At 42.4% G+C, this 22,063-nt stretch overlaps 1 protein-coding gene across 5 annotated transcripts; it reads left to right on the top strand.

Moving 5' to 3' along the window:
* The first annotated feature begins 116 nt into the window (after positions 1-116).
* Positions 117-22,063, top strand: hhat (hedgehog acyltransferase). 5 transcript variants are annotated; one of them, XM_061790402.1, is made up of 12 exons: positions 117-667; positions 1,733-1,882; positions 1,965-2,029; positions 2,309-2,422; positions 2,938-3,132; positions 4,047-4,262; positions 4,692-4,869; positions 5,806-5,956; positions 8,246-8,281; positions 12,183-12,384; positions 14,438-14,582; positions 20,669-22,063. In XM_061790402.1, exons 2-12 carry the CDS (start codon positions 1,762-1,764, stop codon positions 20,752-20,754), a joined length of 1,509 nt encoding a protein of 502 aa, XP_061646386.1. In that variant the 5' UTR covers positions 117-667; positions 1,733-1,761; the 3' UTR covers positions 20,755-22,063. The 5 variants fall into 5 exon arrangements, with proteins under 5 accessions (XP_061646386.1, XP_061646385.1, XP_061646388.1 ...); XM_061790401.1 differs by having other exon boundaries at positions 642-801; XM_061790404.1 differs by lacking the exon at positions 2,938-3,132 and having other exon boundaries at positions 642-801.

The raw sequence follows: 22,063 nt of genomic DNA, 5'->3' as shown, positions 1-22,063 counted from the left end.
TCACTTTATGTCAATTGTGTCTGCATGTCAACAATGGTTGTTACAACCAAGCACCTCTTTGTGTTTCAGTTCCTATGACCTCATCGTAGTCATGTTGCAACCACTATTGATAAGAAATAACCCCCTTTTTAAAAGCTTCATTCTATAACTCTTTTAAACGAGTAAAAGAGATTTCACGAACAAAGAACGAGGGCTATGTGGCTATAGATGGACCTATATGGTTTTTGGGCCTCTTTTAGCAGAATCCCCATTACCTGAAAATTTTACTTAAGGACAAGCCTATTTTGACAAAGTAGAAAGTACACATATTTGTTTTCAGATGTAGAGAGTAAAAGTAAAAAGTTGGCAGAAAAATACGTAAATACTTAAGTACAGTACTGGTATGTTAAAAACCTTCTTCAGTAAAGAGCCTATTTTTAAAAAAATATATATATAAAGAACAAATATTTGTTTTCATATAGTATTTCAACTTCATTACTTCCCACCACTGTCCGTGCTGCGTCAATGAGCACTGAATAAGACATGAACACATTAGTTATCTGAATTCCACTTACCATACTGTACACTTTTATTTTTCAAACGACGAGTCATCCCTGCCTGGGGGAGGCGACCATTTTGAGGAAGGGCAAACACGAAGGAAAATAAAGCCGAAGAAGAGAAGGCGGAAGTAAGTCCGTGTTTTTTTTTTTTGTGTCACTTTTTTATGTACTCTAAACACGAATTTCAACTCAACACTGGCTGTCGGAGAGCGTGGACTGCCTTTTCAAAACAACAAAATGGGCCACAACCTGATATTTTCAGGTAAACGTGAACGCTATCTAGCTGCCTGCCGCTGGGATGGGACAACTATGGAAGATGACAGTGTAATGACACGGCTGGGGAGATAACGTCACTGTTCCACACGCACATGTTCGATTTTAGCTGCTAATGATCAAATATTACAGTCACAATGCTCACAAGCGTGTATATTAGCTTACTTTGTCCACCCTCAACTTAGCTAGTATGCCGCCAACGTGACTGTCGTAAAGCGTTTGGCGTTACCTAGCAACCGACAGCACCGTCCCGACTTTCGTCAATACGGGCACTATTAAAAACAATTAGCACAAGTTAGTCTTGCGTTTTTTGTTTTTGTTTTGTTTTGTTTTGTTCTTCATATACTACTTAAATACAAGTATGTGGGTATTGCTAAACTTCACGGAGCCCTCAGACATATGCACATTAGTTAACAAATTGATTCATCTTCATCATACAAGAAATGTTTTTATTTTACAGCCTTATTCCAAAGTGGGATAATTAAATGTTTTTCTTTGCAAGTTTTATTTTTTCTTTGCAAAGAAAGCTTGCAAAGCCAAACTTGTGGCATCATATTACTTGTGGGGGGGAAAGACGTATTGAGCAAAGGCAGCGAATATTGTTTTATGTTTAACAAATTAGATTAAATGTCAACGTAACCTTTTTCACGTTTTTAAAATTTATTTTTTTAGGAAAATACAAATTGTAATGAAGCTGTTACATAAATGAGGGGGGGGGGGGGGGGTTAAATACTGTGTATACTGTCCAGATGCACTTTATGCAGGCAGAACGATGAGCCAGTGTTTAGGGGTTCAGGGTTTGAATCCGAGTTTGTGGTTTCTAATACATTGTTTAGCGCTACAAGAGGGGCAAGAATATAAGAAACAATATGCCAGTAACCCTGTATACAATATAATTTAGTTGCATAATCATGTCACAGGCCTGCTATAGCGCAGTGATTTCGACCAGATGACATCGAACCCAAATGTCCATTGGGCGCCACTGCCAAGGACGGAGCTCCTTGTCTACTGGCTGCTGTCCTTTGGCTCCCATTTGTACTCTTTTTATGAACTTCACAGGTTCTCAAAAGGTAGGAGAGTGATTGTAATTGCCTCAGCTTGTTGGCAGAGCTCGGGAAATATTGTTATTTATTTCTAGGTCTTGTGTTTCAGAGCATGAAGCGGGATTGGTTAGACAATTTCAACTGGAAAGAGGCCTCTTTCAGGGGTTCAAAAGGGTACGGTTTGAAAATGTTGACCATTACCTTTCAAACAGGTTTTATTTTGTGGTAAAAATGAGTAATATTGTGCATGCGATGGATGTGTGCAGGTGTATTTTCCCATGGGTTGAATAAATGTATATAAAATTCACTTTTTGAATTGAAAAGTAAAATAATAGAATTTTTTTGACGATATTGAAATGTATTAATATGCACCCATACATAACGATAACATGGCTTTTGGTTTGCATTTTCACCCTCCTACTTTCTAGTAAAGCGTTCTTGTGTTTGGGTCAGGATGCATCGGACTTTGAGTGGACCTTCTGGACCGAGTGGGCTCGGAAGTCCTTGCTGTGGACTCTGATCGGACACGCTGTCGTATCCAGATTGTGCAGCGTCTTTTACCCACAGGTCGGAATGAACCCGCATCACACGAAGATCTTCCATCTTCAGGGAACAGTTGGACTACACGGAAGCACTTTCACATCAAAGTCAAATGCAAAGCAGCGCTGCAGTGTTGTTGAATGCGCAGACAAGCGTCGCCTAAGTGTGCTATCGGCGTTACTTTCGAATATGCGGCACATACTTGACACTTTTGGTGAAAGTGTTCATGCGGGAGCAGGCGCTATTTTTGTTTGGTGTTGTATCCGTTACATGCGCCACATGCACAGATCTGCGACGCTCACTGATAAGCTAATTGGGTGGTTTGGTGGGTGATATAATGTTGCTGTTGTAATACAGTCAATCCTTTTACAATTTTTATGGACACTCATCTTTTTTGTTCCGAGGGCAGCGATCTTAATCGCTTGAAACAGGACTGCCCACTCAAAACAGGTGTGAAAAGTGTGCCAAACGTTATTAAGTTGTGGAAAAAATGCAAAGCGTGTCGTCTTAAATGATTTTGTTTTTCTACCTTTCGTCTACAGTTTCAGGTGGCGGCGCTCACGGTTTACGGCCTCTTGGCAGCCAGCAGCGTTTTGGGACTCAGAGGTGTCGCCGTGCTGCTTCTCCATGTGGCTTTGTCCTTCTCCGTGGCCCAGCTCAGGAGGCCCGCTCTGTGCTGGACCTGCAACCTTTTGCTTCTCTGCACCCTTCACGTCCCACCGCTTCAGGACATCCAGGTGGGGGGGGGGGGGGGTAGCACCTAAATGCAAACACAACAAAGGGAATAGAATTTTTAACGACTTTATTAATTATTAACATCCACCGTAGAGACGGATTGTCAAACTACATTTAATGGACACAAGAGGGTGGAAGAGGCCAAGGCAAAATTGTGCCGCTTCATCTTTATGATCAAGCGTTTTAATCATTTGACATATATATAAAATATATAGCGCTATATGTTTTAATAAGACAAAGTTTAATACAGGCTTTTTTTTCTGTAGATTACCTTTTCATTTATTGCAAATAACAAACTTTGATTTATTAATTCAATAGTGAAATAAATCCGGGGCGTGCTGGAGCCTATCCCAGCTATCGCCGGGCGAGAGGGAGGTACACCCTGAACTGGTTGCCAGCCAATCGTAGGGCACATAGAAACAAACAACCATTCGCACTTACATTCACACCTACGGGCAATTTAGAGTCTTCAATTAACCTACCATGCATGTTTTTGGGATGTGGGAGGAAACCGGAGTGCCCGGAGAAAACCCACGCAGGCAACATGTAAACTCCACACAGGGGGGGGGGGAGCCGGGATTTGAACCCCGGTCCTCAGAACTGTGAGACAGATTTGCTAACCAGTCGCCAACCGTGCCGCACAGTTATGTTTTCATTCCTAAGCGACCCCAAACTTGTGAACAGTTGTGTACATATGCACAACACAATAGTGTACCCACTGTCCTATATATATATATATATATATATATATATATATGCAGCATATTATTTTTTGCCATTTATTTAATTCCTGTAGCTTGCAAAACTGTTTTATTTCTATTTCCATTCAAACTGGATTACATTAGAATATTGGCTATTTCAATGAGAGTGTACATAGTGGATATCGTCCCAAACCTTTGCCCCGAATTTGCCACAGAGAGGCTGGTACGAGCGTGACGAGGAGTACTACCTGCTGCTCTTCAGCGTGGCAGTGGGCACTCTTCGGCTCCTCAGCTTCAGCCTGGAGCGTTGTGGGGGCCCCGAAGTCCACACGGGTAGTTTCCTGCAGCTATGCTGGCTGTTGTCGTACACGTTCTACCATCCCTTCTTCTATAACGGCCCTGTCATCACGTATAACGACTACGTGGAGCAGGTGAGTAGCCTGCCCTCATGTGGCATATTGGTTTCAAGGAACTACGTTGAAGAGAGTTGAGGAGCTTCATTTAAACAAAGGTCGAGGTTTTCCATCATCTTTTGGCATCTCTAGGCAATTAGAAACTTTTTTTGGGGGGGGGCGTCAATTACCCTTTTCTTTTTGCTAATCGCGGCAGGGTTCGGTCCCTAACGCTGTCCTTTAAAAAGTGTATTTTAATAAGTTTCAATGTTTTTAAAGCACGTGGGAGGGATACCCCAAAAAAAAAAAAATGGTCGCAGATATTCCCCTATTACGGCTAGAACGTATCCCCGCGACAAACTCACTGTATTGACGAGCAATTCAAGAAGACACTCACTCTGCTCTGTGAATGTTGTTTTCTCGCCGTGTGTTGCCTTCGCGGATGTTGACGTGCGTGTCGCCTCGCAGATGCAGACGCCCGCGGAGGACGGCGACCGGCACAAACCGGGCGCTCGCTACCTGTTGCTTCGGTCGGCACGGATCCTGATGTGGTGGTGCATCGCGGAATATATGATCCATGCCATGTACATGCACGCCATCCAGTCCAACGAGACCTACCTGGAGATTCTGCCAACGTGGGCCTTAGGTAGGTAATTGTGTTCTCATGTTTTGAGGGATCGACCACTTTTCAAAGGAAGTTAATGACATGCAAGGTTAAAAATAATAATAATAATAATAATAATTACAGACTTGCGCTCACTGACCTTGTTCCATTATTCATGTGATGATTTGCATTTTAATTACAGTTTAAACTTTCACTGTATCCATCGTGTTTTGCTAATTTGCTTTTACAAGTTTACACTCATTCCTTTTAATTAAAAAAACATTTTTTTTTTATTCATCGTTTCACTTCAGAGCTAACAAAAAAATTGGGAGCAGAAATACTTTTTCTTCATTGTTATCTTTTAATTGAAAACAACTGTGCCTATAAAATTCAATTACATTTGTATCAGTGATTGACTGCTTTTTAAAATAAATATCTTGTGGATGTAAAATTTGTTTTGTACAGTATTTATATAATTATCAATTTATTTATTTTTAAGTTAATACATTGTGTGGCTATAATATAACTATTTTTTTTTTTAAATGATTGCTTTAAAAAAATCAAAAATTATTAGTAATCAAAAAGTAGGATTAGCTAATTTTTAAATATATCTTGTGCCTATAAAGTTATATATTTCTATTTCTTTTTTAAAAATAAAAGAGGCTACTGAAATCAAAAAAATATATCTTGTGGTTATAAAACTAAATTTATTTTTATATAAAAAAAATAGAAATTAATTGCTTTTTTTAAAGGAGTGATTTGTAAAATTATGGATTTTTGTAATGGAAAAAAAAATCATGGTGGCTTTAATTCCATATTTTGTATATCATTAAAAAAGTGGCATTAGGTTTAAAAATATTTTGGCTCTAATTTGATGTGAAAAAAGAAGCAATAGCTGCATGTTGTCATTGCTGCCGGAGTCATTTCTGTTGACATTATTCGTATCAACGTGTACCATTTGACTCCATGGTGTGGCAGGTGGCCTGGCTCTGGCCCTGGTGCAGTTCTTCTTCGTCAAGTATCTGGTCCTGTTCGGCCTTCCGTCCACGTTGGCCACGTTGGACCGGCTGGTTCCGCCCGGTCTGCCTCGCTGCGTCAGCATCATGTACAGCTTCACCGGCATGTGGCGGTACGTCGTGTCCACTCAGCGTCCCCCGCATTCCTTGGCCAGCACTCGCTATATATCCTTGAAAGAAAAAGCTCGCATTGAATGTCAAGTAAAGTGTGTCCGCGCTTTGGCAATCGCACTGAATTATCACGCTCGCCATTACTTGCAATCACCGTGAAGGGTCACCTCCACGTGGCATCTGGCATATCTCAAGGACTCATCTTACTTTTTTTTTTTTTTTTTTTTTTTTTTTTTTTACGACTAGAGCTAAAGGGTGAGAGGTTAATGTAGCAAAACACACACACACACAATCAATTCCATCAATGATCTCTATTGAAGGTACTGCGCATCAGAGAGTGGCTATTTGTGAGCTACCTTTCCAGCCTTGCAAGTCTGCGACAATGCTGACTGTACACTGCGGGTGGCGCTGTTGCTCAAGGCGTCACGCAGGGTCTTAACGCGCCTTATTTGGCCGGAAGGGAATTACGAGGTTGCATTCAAATTTCCATGCAGCAGACAGTCGTTGATGCATCACAGCAGCATGAAGAAAAACGTATTCCTTAAACAACCCCCGAAGTACAACATCACAAAAGTGGTACAATTTGGAGTTCAACCAAAAACATGCAACGTCAACATGCACAAATGTCGTTTTGTTCATTTATAGTACTTTATAGAAATAGTACTCGACTACAGGTCCATCTACCTTAGCTCCTCATGTTGCCAACTTAGCATTATCTTAGTATAGCAACTACTAGCACATTACCATTTCATGATGTCTCATTGGAAATAGTACCTGAAAAAAAATCCTTATCGATGTGGCTTCGCAATTTCACTGTTCTCGTTGCCATCCTGCTATTTTTGAGCACATTTTTATTACTTGCATATTAGCAGTACTTCACTTTTGAAATAGCATTCGACAACAGGTCATAACGAAAAATGCTTATTGATCTGCCATAGCACTGTCGCCGGGTTCTGCGACAAGTTTTCATGAGTGGTCGACCGTCAGCCATTAGTTGCGCTGCCATTCAAAATTTGGAGCGCAGGTGAACAGCGTTGCAACGTCGCAGATGTAACGGCCAATCCGAAATACCATTTTGCGTCACATGAGCTCTCTCACACACGTACACACACAAAAAGGTATTTCCCGGTATAAGCGGGATCCAGCGGGACACCGCCAAGTCATGCCAGTACGGTATATATAAACACAAAATTGTTTCTTTACAATAATACGTAACTATATTTAGAATTTTTCAATTACGTACCTGTGTCTAAAAAGCGTAGCGTGGAGAGTCTCTGTTGCAGAACTACACGAATGCATTCAATGAACAGGGTGATCATTGCAAAGAACCTCTCAAATATCCTCCTTTATTTCTCGTCCGTTTCCTCTCTTGGTATTATTATAATATAGCTACAGCGGCCAGGACAATCCCCTTCTTCCTTGACAATCACACCATGTTGTTTGTGGTTCAATAAAAAAGAAAACACAAGTGACGCCTCAAAAAGTTGTTTCCTGGTAAGAACTCCAGGAGTTGGGAGTTTTTCCGTTGCCGCAAGTTTGTCATCGCCAGGTGTGCAGGTGTATGTCGCCAACTCGCCGCTGTATTTTTTCCGCGATTGTCCGCGTCAGTCACGTTCGCTGACATCACTCGGCAGGCCTAAGAAGCTTGTTTATGGAATAGTTTGAGTACCTGGGAAAACCGATGCAAGCACGCGGACAAGTTGCAAATTGCAATTGCCAACCTCTCAACCACTGCACCTTATTCAGGAAAACGAAATGTAGTTCGATTCATTTCCTTTGGGAAGTACTGTTTGGAAATGCGAACAACTGAATAGAATGTGCTGAGAAGCAACGCACAAAAGCAGGCTCGGGTACAGCACTGGCCATCCATTTTAAACGCAAGACGTTTTGAGACACGGCCGTCCGCAACGCTGAGATGGACGGCTGCGTTTTTGCGCGCATCTCTCTATAGGCAAGTTGGCCCAATAGTGCTGACCCGGTGACGCACGCCAATCCTGCGCGCGCTGAGCTGGCCCGTGTCGGCAACATCGACGGAATGCATAAAGCTGTCAGCCGACGACGTCATGGGCAAAACAGTCGGCGTTTTATGGGCGCAACAACTCCGAAAGGCATGCCTCTTCTTAATGACGAAAGAGGGAGGCATACAAACAGAACACTCCTCAACATGCCTGCGTTTATTTCGTGTAGCGTATAATGAAGCCGGTGGAGCTCAGGTGTTCCTGGCTCGTGCTATTATCATGCAAATGTGTGAATCCAATTCATGTTCTCCCCCTCTCTCTCCACTCTCACAGGCATTTTGACAAGGGCCTGTATCGATGGCTGCTCAGGTAAGAGGCCCTTCAGTGGAATCAGTTTAGTTTTGAGTTTTTGTCTAGCCATCTACCCGGCAGTATCTGGCTATACATACTTGCCTGTACGTCTGTCGAACCCCTCTGTCTGTCCGTCTAAAAGGATGTCTCTTAATTCAATATCAAGACGCAAATCAATTGTTTTGATAAGGTACGTGCTGCTTGTTGATTCCACCAATAGTTATAAAATGCCGGCAGGTGATCGTTTTGCCCTGCAAAATCATTCCTATTCCCTCCCCGATATGCCAAGCGAGTAGTTTAACTTTATTTTAGTTTTGTCCAATTAGCTGTCTGCTTTGTATTTATTCCCCACTTGAGCACGTGTTCGTTCTGGTACGTTATTGAACTCATCAATATTAAACTGTTTTAAAAAAAAAAAAAAAAGGGTGGGGAGCAGGGGGTGTCATTCTGCAGCTGCTTTGCCCAGTTGGTCATAAATAGACGAGGACGCTGCATTTGCATGGAGGCTTTCTCATGATTATGAGCTCACGTTGCCGTCGTTGGCGAATAAAAGCTAGCGCGCGTGTTGTTGTGTTTCCTCCCGCCGAACCCTGGAGAAATGCCTCCTTTGTTTAATACGTGCATATGGAGCAGCAGGAGCAGCCGCCGCCGTTTGCCGGCTTCTGCCGCGCACGCCTCGCGTATTTATGATTAGTTTGCCTGCGTCCTAATGAAGCGAACCCCTCTGAATGTGGCGCAGCCTGTCGGGAGTTTGCGATCCGCTTGGTGGAGGCACGTTGCTCCGTGAAGGTGGAGACGCTGCCGTGCCACGCTTGTCTGAGAACACGCTCCCTTGTCTCTTTTTCTTTTGTTTGTTTGTTTTTTTTAATAAGGACACTACTAATCATTTTGACAGGCATACATGCATCCATTTTCAATAGAGCTTCTCCTCAGTACATTAGGGTTGCATGTGAGCTGGAGCCTATCCCAGTTCACTTTTGGTGAGAGAAGTGGGGTACTCACTGGACTTGTCATCAGCCAATCACAGGGTGCATGTACGGTAGATAAACAAGCATTCATCCTCTCATTCGCACAATTTAGAGTCTTCAATGTACAATACTTGGTAAAAGCGAGCATGGTTTGGTACGCTCTGCACGTTACAATATGCGATTCATTTTGGTTTTGTACTCGGGGTTGCTGGCTTCCCCCAAATTTTCCAACCCATCGATTTGTTTTTTGTACTAGTTTGCGTCTTCCAGATAGGAAAGCGTGAAACCCTCTCTTTTTTGAAATACAGGATACCGGTTGTCAGGATGTTTTGGGTGCAAAACCACAGAGACCTCAAGCTGGGCTGCAGTCCTTCTCACTGTACCTAATCAAATGGCCATACCTTACGGATACAAACGGCTTGCTGCTTGAATTTGGTGTGGATGGAATAAAAAAATAAATAAATAATAATAATTTTATCGTGTCATGCATGTCGTAGTTGTGTCCCTGGGCAAGACACTTAATCCGAATGTGGTCGGATGCTCGGTAGGTGGTCGGAGTGGCCGTAGGCGCAGAATGGCAGCTACGCTTCTGTCGTACTGCACCAGGGCAGCTGTGGCCACACAAATCGCTAACCACCACCAGGCGTGACTGAGGAGTGAATGAATAATGCATGAAATTGTGTAGCGTCTTTGAGTGCCTAGCAAAACGCTATACAGTATGAGTGCAATGCATTATTATTATTAAATAACATTAATAGTGGTTTTAGCTACTCACTGGAGTATTAGCCCTTTTGAACACACCTGTGGCGCTACTAAAGAGAAACACAAGAAAATAAACCGCAGTGGGAGCATTTATTGCTAAAGATTTGCGAGCGTTGTTGATGTTCGAAGATGTGTGGTTTGGTCACTTAAGGGGTCCCATATTTTGGCTATTTAGACCTCCATAGAGTGACTCGCAAACATGGACTTAGTATAAAAGTGTCAATTTCATTTTTAAAAAAAACACACACACCTTGCTTTTGTCATACGAGTATCCAGAAAAGGACAGCTCCAGTACTTCTGTTTGACCCAGTTTTGTATCTGCTTGGTCCATATTTGGCTAGGACCGCCCCCTTTCTTCTGATTGGTTTACTGAGGCACCATAAAGACAGTGGGGTCCATGTATGACTGATTGACCCACGCTCACACAAGTAGTGTTTCAAAAATGTTTTTAAAAATGTACGCGTTTTAATTTATTATACATATAGTAGTTTATTGTCGCGTGTATGCAATTAGTCAACGAATAAGAGGCAGTTTACCATTCGAAAGAGTTGTGTTTATATAACAGTTGACTTAAAATAAGTTGTTATATTCAGTACGCTACAAAATGCAGTTGGCTTCTGTGCATACATCTGCAGTATGTCAGTTAAAAATGTAAAACGCGACTTGTTGCAGATTTTACAGGATGGGAATTATTTCCTTCGCTATAATTTACTATAGGAAAATCAAAATTGGTTTTGGGATTACAACAATTGAAATGTCAACCGGCGCCTCAGAACGGATTGGGTTAATCCCTTTTAAAGATATATTCTAGAATTAAAAAAAAAAAAAAAAAAAAAAAAAGCACAAAGTAAGAACATTAATCAGTTAACAACGTGGGCAAAGCCTCATGAATAATATTTGAGGAATAGCTAAGTTAATATGAATTCAAACCCATCTCGAGCAAACAGTTCTGACAAGTTTGTCTTTTCTTCACTTTGGTCTTGCGGATTGGATTGTTTGAACTGGCTCCAATTAATTTGGGATTTAAATTGCAAATGAAAGTTTCCATTTCAGCCCCGTGTCCATTGGAAACTCAACCGCGGCATCTCTCGCACTTATGCCACGGCAAATGCAAAAAAAAAAAACGATAAGCGGCGCACAATGCTCCTCGTCCAAAGTGCTTTTAAACAGACTTGAATGCGGCGGCGAGATTGCGCCCAAACGGTTCCGAGGAGGGCGGCGTAGGTGTGAAATGGTGACTCACTGATCGCCGTCTCCCAGGGCTGCTAAGTGGCTCCCTCTTTGTCATTCCATTACCTGCCGCAGGTACGGCTGCCGAGCCAGCTGGAGGGTCCTCCGCGGCTGCTAGATTCGAGTTTTTGCAGCTGAAGTGCATATGAGAAGGAGCGTTTGATCCCCGATCCGCGCAAACGTGCATCTTAGACGACGAGCGAGGGAGAAAATCCGTGACGTACCCTGTCAATCTCTAGTCACCCATCTGCTTGAATTGTACGTAGTAAAGGTGTAACGCTGTTATTGTGTCCGCTGCTAGCCATCCATCTGCCGTCGCTGGCCAAAAGCCAGCTTTTTCAAAGCTCCCGCAATTCTGGCTCGCCTTTCAGGAGCTTTTGATTAGCCACGGAATGTATTCTGGTTATAGTTTATGCAAAAAAAAAAAAAAAGAATGATAACTTGCAACACATCAAAGAGGGGGAACATACTGACAATGCGCAATAATGAGTTTGCTGCTTAGCGAAGGGGAGTCTCATCTCACGCTATACTGTAAATGGGTCGTCCGTAAACAAAGCCAACATACCCGAGACCACCGGTAGAATGTGAAGCTCATATCTGCCCACGGCATGCGGCGATGGAAGATGGGCCCTCGCGAATCACCGGGGAAAGAACAAACAAAACATTTCATCCCATCCGGTGGCATCATTAATAACACCAGGGCCACAATTGTTATTCGGCGGAGCGTCTATTTTTGTCGTTGTTGCTCCAGGCGTCAAAACTGCCTTTATCTGATTAGAAATCGACGAACATGTCGGACATTTTGAACCCCGCTTTGTTTGACATCCGCACTAGTCATCAGCTCCGTTCCCGAGAAATGCTAATGAAATAGTCTCTGTGGGTTTTTTTTTGTTTCGTTTTGTTTTTTTAAACAGATCTCATCGCCTGTTTAAATCCTTCCTTTGTCGTTGGTGTTGCAGATACGTCTACGTGCCTCTGGGAGGTTCGCATCACGGAGTGCTGTACAAAATGTTATCCACGGCGCTGGCGTTTGGCTTCGTCTGCCTTTGGCACGGCGGCCACGACTACCTTCAGTGCTGGGCCCTGATGAATTGGCTGGGCGTTCTGGTGGAAACCGGCCTCAAGGCTCTCTTTGGCTCAGCGCTCCTTCGCTCCTTTCTTGTAAGTCGCTAAAACTCCAGTGCCATCAGAAGAAACCTGACCACCATTTTGAGAGGAAATTACCTCTCACAAGACTTCATATAAGGATTAACTATGCCTGTTATGATAGGTTCTTGTGATTAACTAGCATGAAAATTAACAATGTGATGACGCATGTTACACGTCATCATTCGTCTTTCAAGTTAAGATGCTATTACGCATCTCTAATAGCAGTCATTAACTTATTTTTACACTTGCATGACTGCTAAACAGTTGGTTAAAAGGTCAATACAAATTTTACATAAGCGTTAAAATCTACAGCCTAATTTGACAAGAATGATAAAAGAAACAGCCGAACCTTGTTGGGAATTGCCATTTTAAGTAAAAATAATAATCTGCCAAAAACGGTCAGGGTCAAATCAGGATTAAACTGGGCTTCTGATCCTGCATACACATATGATCCTGGAACGAATCAGAAGTCTACTTGCATTCTAAAATTGTACATAGGCATTACAAATTCATTTGACCAGCTTGATCAAAGACTGGCAAATAAACTAAAGAAAATTCCGCAATCTGGATCACATCTGGATTCAATTTGGTCCTGTTTACACATTGTATTATATGAACAAACAAAGACATAGACGTTTGGGATTTTCTACGTGTTAAATAATTTTTACCAAATACAATCTGGATCAGATCCGGATTAAACTCAGTCTTTGATCCGGCAAACAAATCAGAATTATACCAGCGTTCCAGAACAGAATTGTCCGGGGAAACAATGGCGTAGAAACGTGATGATTCTCCATGTTAAGTAAACATAATTCTGCTAAATGCAACCGGGATCAGATCCGGATTAAATGCGGCCTCCAATCCTGCATACACATTGGATCCTGGCAGTCCACCAGCATTTCAGAATGTATTTTAGGAGAAAATCGCCCTTCCCCGAATCCATGCATCCATTTTCTGAGCCGCTTCTCCTCACGCGGGTCGCGGGCGTGCTGGATCATCAGCTATCATCGGGCAGGAGGCGGGGCACACCCTGAACTGGTCGCCAGCCAATCGCAGGGCACATACATACAAACAAACAACCATTCGCACTCACCTACGGGCAATTTCGAATTGTCAATGAACCTACCACGCATGTTTTTGGGATGTGGGAGGAAACCGGAGTGCCCGGAGAAAACCCACGCAGGCACGGGGAGAACATGCAAACCGCACACAGGCGGGGCCGGGGATCGAACCCCGGTCCTCAGAACTGTGAGGCAGACGCTCTAAGCAGTCGGCCGCCTCCCCGAATCCATGTTAAGTAAAAAAACGAAATAAATAATTGTGCAAATGTAACCTGGATCAGATCTGGATACAATTCTGTCTCTGATTCTGTATTCACTTTGGATCCTGCAACGTTCTTCTGGCATTCAAAAACGTTTCTTAGGGGGGAAATCCCTGAGAAAATCCATGTTTGGTAAAAAGAAACTCTGACAAATACAATCTGGATCAGATCCGGTTTAAACTGCAAACAAATCGGAGGTCGATCATCATTCCAGTTCATATATTAGGGGGGGAAATTCCCTCTCTCAAATGCATGTTGAGTTAAAAACGATTCTGCCAGATACAATCTGGAACAGATCCAGATTAAAAAAATCCAGGTTGGTAGAGGAAGTTGTACAAAAGCGCACAAACGATGGTGGAGGTTTTGAAAAGAATCTCGACACGTGTTCCATTTCCCCTGAATTGCTTGTTCCGCTTAAAAGGGTTGCTTGACGATCAAATCTTTCATAAGAGAGGAGGGCGGCCATTGAAGGGGATTTGATGCTTGGAGTACATACACACACACTAGCGGTCGGATGCTGTCACATCGAATTGCCGTGCGCACTTCCAGTGAGTAAAAGTGCGTTTGGAATACATTAGCAGCAGCGGGGCACCGTCTTTTCTTCGCTCTCGGCCGCCTTAACGCGGTAATAAGTTCCGACCGTGCGGCTCGACACCCTTTTGTCATCGGCGCTCGGCGGCGTCTCCGTCACGGTCTTGCGCCGCTTCTCGCGGCACTTGGCTTATTTGTGCGCTGATTTCCCAGGAGCGGCATTCCTCTGCGGCAACCAGAAGGCGCTGCGCCGCGCTGCTCTCCGCCTTCTCCACGGCCATGCTCATCCTCTCTAATCTGATCTTCCTCGGGGGGATTCACGTCGGCAGGATCTTCTGGAAGCGCGTCTTCCTTCAAGGTAACGCCGGCCTTCCATGCAGACAGTCTGCTTTTCTTTTTTTTTCTCCAAAAGACTGATAGCTTGACTTGCGCGTTTTTTTTGTTTTAGTTATGAGGCGTCGCTTAGTCAATTTGTTTTGTTTTGCTTTATGTTTCGAGACGAAATTAGGTAGGTGTAAGGAGGTACGCCAGTCGCTTGAATGAAGTGACAAAAAAAAAAAAAAGGGAGCAATAAAGACCCGTATCTCGCTGGCGACCTGATGGCGACTCGAGTCTCTGCTGGTTGCGGAGACGTCTCCGTGACGTCTCCCGGAGACTCGCCAAAACAGTCGCGGACAAATCGAACATCTTCAATTATCCTCACTATAGAGAAAAACTGCAATTAATAGTCACCAAAATGTATGTGGATATCTTTGCTTATGCCCACTTCAACCTTTGAAAATATCAGAACGATCGCCCCAATAATTTGGATTTATTTTCGTATTAGCCAGGGCTCTTGGCAAATTGCAGTGTTGTAGAAAGGGCACAAAAACTGCAAATATTTGGTTTTATAATTTTACTCAGTGAATAGCTGAGGATAGAAAAACCATTGAAAGTGTATAGTCACATTGTACGCGGTAGGAAGGGCATCAGTCAGGTTTTTCTTTGCGTCCCCTCCAGTACAAAAATGCTGCTGTTTCACAGTGTGCATTTGGCTGCGTTTATTTTCCTTTTTTTTTTTTTGAACGCCTCTCAAATAGAGCGACATCTGCTTCAAGCCCGGCCGGCTCTTTTGCTTGCCAAAGTCACAGCGTCATCAGTCTTCATTCAGCAGGAAGTTCGCCTTCAATCTCATTATTGGCCTGTGGACCCGCAGCCACCTTTCTTTCTGTTCCGAATGGCCACTCTTCTTTTTTTTTTTTTTTTTGTCGGGCCTCCACGGGACTGTACCATGCGGTGCCAGGCAGGAAGCATTCGGTCGGTTGAGCAACGCTTTTATAGCTGCGCACAACTGTTTGCAGCTGAGAGCCGATTAAAAAAATCTTCTCAGTTGTTTGTTTCAATAAGCCACAAAATAGCTTTTTGGTCATAACAAAATGTGTAACGTTTTATGACCTTAACATTCATACTATATGCACAGGAAGTAATGGGATAGCTTGCCGTTAAGCCGAAAATGAATTTAGTGCGCGTACCTCAGCTTAAAACTATGACAGTGGTCTAGAGCACTGATTCGCAACTAGTGGGTTGGGACCCAAAAGTGGGTCACGGACACAGTTTGGGTGGGTCGCAGACGGCTAGTAAAAAAAATTATGGATTCGGCTTTTTTTTCCCCCGCTACAGTACATAGGTGTACCAAGTTCCCACGCAGAATTTATTACCGCTAGGTAAGCGACGGGGAATGTTACTTCCTTGCGTTCTAGCCACTAGTTTACAATGTAAATAAACACAGTATAGCCTAGCCTCTGGATAGCCGGACGTCTTAGCTTGCAATATGCTTATGGTGGTGCGTCATACTCATTTGAAAAAGCGTTTAAATATATTGCACGTGTTTTCAGAGGCTATTGTTTAAAAAAAAATATTGAAATAATAATAATTAATAATAAAACGAGTACATGTACAGTTATTCCAATGGGATCTTGTGGACTTTAACACCTCAAGCTGGACTTTTCATTTTAGGCAACATGAAGGAGACGTTGCAACATTTCAAAAATAAAATAAAAAATTACAGAGAGAAGTCTTTTAATTGCTCTGGGGCAACAGCAGGTGATTAAAAAGTAATAACACACTCACTCAGTTCCACGTCTCGGGGGGGGGGGGGGGGGGGGGGGGAAAGGCCTAAAAGGTTATTAGATTAGTATAAATGTCTTCAATATGTATGTGGTTGTGCTCCTTTCAGACCTGAGAAAGAAAAAAAAAAATCCACGTAAGATTTAATTTCTTGACTTATTCTTATTGTCCTTTTGTATAAAGCCAGAAAAAAAAGATGTATTAAATTCTAGGAATAGTCCTCAACAGGCACACTCATTTCTAGTCTATATGGTAATAAATATGTATATGTATGCACAGGAAACACACGGCCCAATCGTGTGCGTTCTAACTCTTTCCACGTGACACTCGTCAGCCAATCAAATCAGCAGCTGTGTGAGTGGGCGTGTGTTTACAAGGCAGGCAAGCCTGGGAATGAATCGCCTTTTTTGAGGGGCCTCCGCAAGCCCTAAAATCCAACAGTTGCGTCGTTGAGCAGTCCCCAACACAAAGTCACTCAGTAGCGCCCCCTGGAAAGCTGGAAAACATTTGCCTCTGACACTAGTTCCACCAATCGACGTGAAATTAGGCAGACGTCAAGGAAGTCAACTATTTTGGTTTCAGGCAGCCATTTTGGGGGCAAATTCTGGGGCTCGTTTCTTTGGCGCAGTCGAACTTTTGTCATCAAAATACAGTCGTGTAGCAGGCCAGGTGAACATTCATCAAAAATGAGATTCCTAAAAAAAATTTATTCTAAGCCATTGTAACGTCATGCACAGTTTAAACATTGCATACTGCATTTAAATATGAGATAAACTGTACTTCAGTAATGATTCAATTAAAATGTATTGCACATAAAGGTTCAATAGAAAAATGTTCCCTAAATAAATGTTGAAGATGACCTTTTGAGAAGCACTATTCTGGGGAATTCCTCCAATCAGGATTCGCGATGAAAAACGACGCGTGAAGGCCTGTTCATCTTTTATCATTATTATTATTTGTCCTTAGTAGTATCATTCCAATTTTGTCCTGGTGCAGACTGCTGAAATGTTGTTTGACGACGAAGGCCATATTTCACCCAGCGACGTTTCGCGCCATGTGACTCGGCTGACCTTCTTCCCGCGCTGTCATCTGGCTGTAAATAAGTGAAGAGCAACCTACAAAAAAAGAAGCACTGCATGTTCAAAAATGCCATTTCGCCAGTGTCAATTATTCACACGGAGAACTAAAAAAAAAAAAAAAAAAACTGCGCCTCTCGCTTAACCAAAGGGTTCAATTGGGCGCTAATCACGGAACGCTAGATGAGACACTGTAGCGCATCAACGCCACGAGATCAATGCTTTTAAATCAGGCCCGGCCACAGTGGGACGCACCTCTGACCTCGCCGTTTCATGAGTGGTGTTTGCGCTCTGGTGAGCCACATCCCATAATAGTCACTCAAAAACGGACACTTTTGGTCGTACGCTCGAGCTTTGATCATGTGACATCGGAACAGTAAGATAGAGCAGTGGTGACGGTTTATTTTCGCAACGATGAGGCGTCTATTTGTACTCATGTATTTTTATCAATAATATATATACAGTAGCAGTTGAACTACTAAATATTTAAAAATAAATTTTTTGTAGTCGACTATAATGTAATGAAATTTGAGTTGAAGCCAATTAATAGATGCAATTATTGATATTCTCTGTCAGCACAGTACACCGCTCCCAAAAACATTTCTGGGGTTTTATGTACACCGGGAAAAAAACAAAACAAAAACATTCTCAGAACAAGTTAAGAAGAAAAATTAAAAACGAGACATTTTGTGGCTAAATAAGTGAAAGAAAATCTGCCAATGGACTTAGTATGAATTGACTGGACTCGGTTTCTTAAACTAAGACCTTGTATCTTAAAAATCTTTTTGTCTGGCTGAAAATGTAGTCAAAAGTCAAAACTGTCTGAAAGTAAGATGAAATAATGAATAATAATTTCGAGGTAAGATTTGGGGGTTTTGCAGTGTAGACATATTTTAACTCATAGTCATAAAAACAAATGAAACAAATCATTGCATCTTGGCACTGATCTCTTCTTTTGAGATAAGTCCAGATGCGTATTGAATACGAATATGAAAATCGGTTATGACTCCGATAGCGAATTTCTCCAAGTACTTAATAGTGATTATAATTTCATATATTAAACGTCAGCAGCATAAATCTACTGTGCCACCAACTATGATCCCCCAAACAGTTTAATATCATTTCAGACATCTTCCAACATTGCTGAATCCTTCAAAAAACAGCTTTCAGCCAAGTACGCACATCCGATTATTTTAATAATTGAGCGGTCTCTTGCTTATTTTTTTCGAAATTGGATTCAAACTTTTTTTTATTATTTCCATCCACTTTTCCAAAAACAGGAGATTATTTCAAATCGGCAGTGCAGAAAATGCACAAACATAAATTGATTATGATTCTGTTACTGGTTTGGAAAATGATTCTTGTTTGCAAATGTTTCATTTTGATTAGACAAAAGATAATGTTTCCTGTTTTCATTGAGGACTACAGAAATCTGAGACTATTTACTGTTGAGAGGCTGAGATACTGAGGATCTGGATGATTCAAAACGATTAATCTATTCATCTTAAAAGAGATTAATCGGTTATCAAATTAGTTTAATCTATGAATTAAGATGAAATAATGCAGACTCGTTTAGTTGCGGTAGCATAAACACGGACACATGATATTGTGTAGCAACCACGCCGGAGTCTACTGGGTTACGCTAGTCCCCTTTTCCGCGTAATGTAAAATAATACTGCGTAGGGAACTCATTTATGACGTATACATTGACGATTAGGTGCTGCTGTTTTGGTTAGCAACCGTGTTCAGCATTTCGGAATGTCCGTGTGTCGATGAGCCAAACGTTACGCTGACAACTTCATTTCTGTATTTGGTCGACTGAGTGACTATGGCGGTGATCTATTTCTCGATATTTGTCTTTCCCTGCCGTGCTGTAGGACGTGGCGTCCTTCCGGCGAGTGTTAATCAAGCGGCAAAAAGGGAAGAAGCAGCCTCGGCGCAATTACGGAGCTGCTTCATTAAAGCCACAGGAACAATCAGCGGAGCGAAATTGGATATTTATTGTCTCGGACTCATCGTGTTGTGACGCTGTTTTGGAAGCCTGCCAGCTCGTGGGCCACGATCACGACGCGTTAATTTTGCGCGGGCGCCGTCAGACACACGGCGTCCACGCCAAGTGCCCGGTGGCGTTTATTAACTCAAATGCAGAGAGGACAAGGCATCTCTTAGGGGTAAGGCGTTCATTGGGGTGGGTGAAAAGCCTTTGATTTGTACAAATGCATTGTTAGAGTAATATGATGAAAAAAGGAAAAGAATAACATAAATTCACGGGCAATAAAAATGTACAAAAAAGAAAAAAACAATCATGATTGTTGATTTTAAAATAACCTACAAATGATGAGTTGTAAAAAAGATATTTGGTTAAACTAACATGCTTTTTAAATATATATTTTATTCAAAGTAATTTTCCCACAAATAAAATAAAACAAATAATTAAAAAATCATGATAGATATAAGATGTTATACTTAATTAAAACATAATAAACAGCATTCAAATTCACGTTTTATGATAATGTAATATAAAATAAAATAAGAAAATCATAATTATTAAGGAATTAACGTGAAAATGATTAGATGTGAAACTTCATGCAAACTCCACACAGGCGGAGCCGGGGATCGAACCCCGGTCCTCAGAACTGTGAGGCAGATGCTCTAACCGGTCACCTCCATACGTATTCCATAAAACATATTATAATAGCATACGTCATTAGGAATATTGGATTACAGCTTTACAGATGCCACGTGTGCCGACATGACAGTTTACCGCAAGCCGTGTGGCTATCATTGTAAAAGTTCATCACAGACAAATATCCTGTATATTATTTAGTCCAATATTGAACATTATATTGAAGCATGCGTCTCTTGGCGGCGCAGTGGGAGCACATTTGAGGTTGTGTTACTTTGAAACTTACATACGTGTGAAGACAAAACGCCGGGGAATCTTAGCGCCACAGCGGGGCTCCCTTTGAGGGTCACGCAGGGTCCAGCGCTGTCTCATTTGCAAGTCCCGAACGTTTGCAAAAGTGTCGTTTGTGTCAACAAAGGCAGCAAAAAAAAACAAACAAAAAAACGCCAGTGGCAATGAAAATCAGGAAAGTATTGTGACTGGAGGAAAAGCCAGCCAGCTCAGGAGGAGCCGCGCACAGCTGCCGTTACCTGGTCACGCCCCTATAAATAGAACACAAACACAACACATGGGCTCATTAGCTGCATTGATATTCAAAAGCAAAAAAAAGACTCCTTATGCTTCTCGTTGTACCAGGCTGGTCCACAGTGGCGCCGCCCATGCTGGCCTTCCTCTACTGCTTCGCCCAGGTGGGACTGGAGTGGGCCCCGCACCCGCCGTGAGTCACCTTGACTTTGCAACGCAGCAAAGAAAAGACAAAGCGAAGGCGGCACGCCGTCCGCGCCAGAACCGCGCTCGGAATCTGGCCGGCCGCCACGGAACCTGCTCGGAATGCTGGCTGAAGTGAAGCGCTACGCAGCGACTCGCAGAGGGGGGCTGCTCTGTGTTCAGTGAAGGCTAGCACCACACACTGGAAAATGCATAGTCCACATTTTAAATTGGCAATGCGAACATTTTTTAATCCCCGCCTCGTCGCAGTTCATGTTTTGAGTAGATTGTAAAAATATGGAAGACATGTTTTTCACACAAAGTTATACTTAAAACACAGATATGAAATAAAAAGCATGTCGCTAAATTATCTTTTTTTGTTGTTGTTTTGGGTTAGAAATGGATCACATTTGGAGACACTGTAATTCTTCTGTCACGTCCTAAAATGATGCCAAAGTCCTGGCTAAATAGGAAAGCGGTAATCGGTGTCAAGGAAGTACGTTTAAGTGATACATCGTGAATGAGAGATTAAGATCTTTTTATGTCAGGGAGGAGCTAAGTTTAGCCTGGGTTGTTAGCGGGAGTTATGGAGAGTCTTCGCCACGTGTCCATTTTTTGCTCTACTCGGTGACTATTAGGAGTTGAACTAACTAGTCAATGACGTCAACTCTCATCACGTAAGTGTCGACTAAAAAACATTTGAAGTCGTTCAACGCCTACTGGCTATTAAATTTTTTTTTTTTTTAATTCACAAATTCCAAATGATAGTGTTTAGGGATCATAGTTTGTGGTGTAGTTACAGTTTAAACTATCAATATAGGCAATTGTAAACATTTCTGGGTTGCGTCAATTACGTTTTTTCACCATTGGCGACAGGGTTCGATGCCTCGCGCGCCCAAATAGCCGCCCGGGGTTTACTGAAAAACTAATCTGACGCACTAAAAGCGCAGAAGGGCTGATGGTCTTTGGCGACGGCAGCGTCGTCTTAACGAGCGTCGTTATTGCCCCTCCACATGTAATTTGGCTGACGCTAATATCATGAGATGTATTGCTGAGGAACTTCAGCCAGGCGGCCGCCGGCCGCTCTTGAATGGATGACATTTATCCTCTGAAATGCATACACTAATTGCTTTGCAGCAGCAGTTGAGTGAGTCAAAATGTTCCATCCCAAAATCACACTGAAAGTCAGCCATTTAGCTATTGTCATGTTTGTCAATGTGGAAATAATCTACCTCGATGATTGCACGCTACGTCTGTCGCACACAATCTTCAACAGTGGCTGTACGGTCAACTCATAATAAAACAGATTTTTGGAGCATGTCA

Source organism: Phyllopteryx taeniolatus, chromosome 11 (genome assembly GCF_024500385.1).
Source record: "Phyllopteryx taeniolatus isolate TA_2022b chromosome 11, UOR_Ptae_1.2, whole genome shotgun sequence".
In the NCBI taxonomy this organism is placed as follows: domain Eukaryota; kingdom Metazoa; phylum Chordata; class Actinopteri; order Syngnathiformes; family Syngnathidae; genus Phyllopteryx; species Phyllopteryx taeniolatus.
This window is presented reverse-complemented; position numbering and strand designations above follow the sequence as displayed.

What these genes read in the sequence shown, in the direction of transcription:
- hhat (XM_061790402.1), top strand. Translation starts at nt 1,762, where the DNA reads ATGACATCGAACCCAAATGTCCATTGGGCGCCACTGCCAAGGACGGAG. An exon ending in ATAACGACTACGTGGAGCAG is followed by an intron (nt 4,263 to 4,691) that starts GTGAGTAGCCTG and finishes GTCGCCTCGCAG; the next exon opens with ATGCAGACGCCCGCGGAGGA. An exon ending in AGCTTCACCGGCATGTGGCG is followed by an intron (nt 5,957 to 8,245) that starts GTACGTCGTGTC and finishes CCACTCTCACAG; the next exon opens with GCATTTTGACAAGGGCCTGT.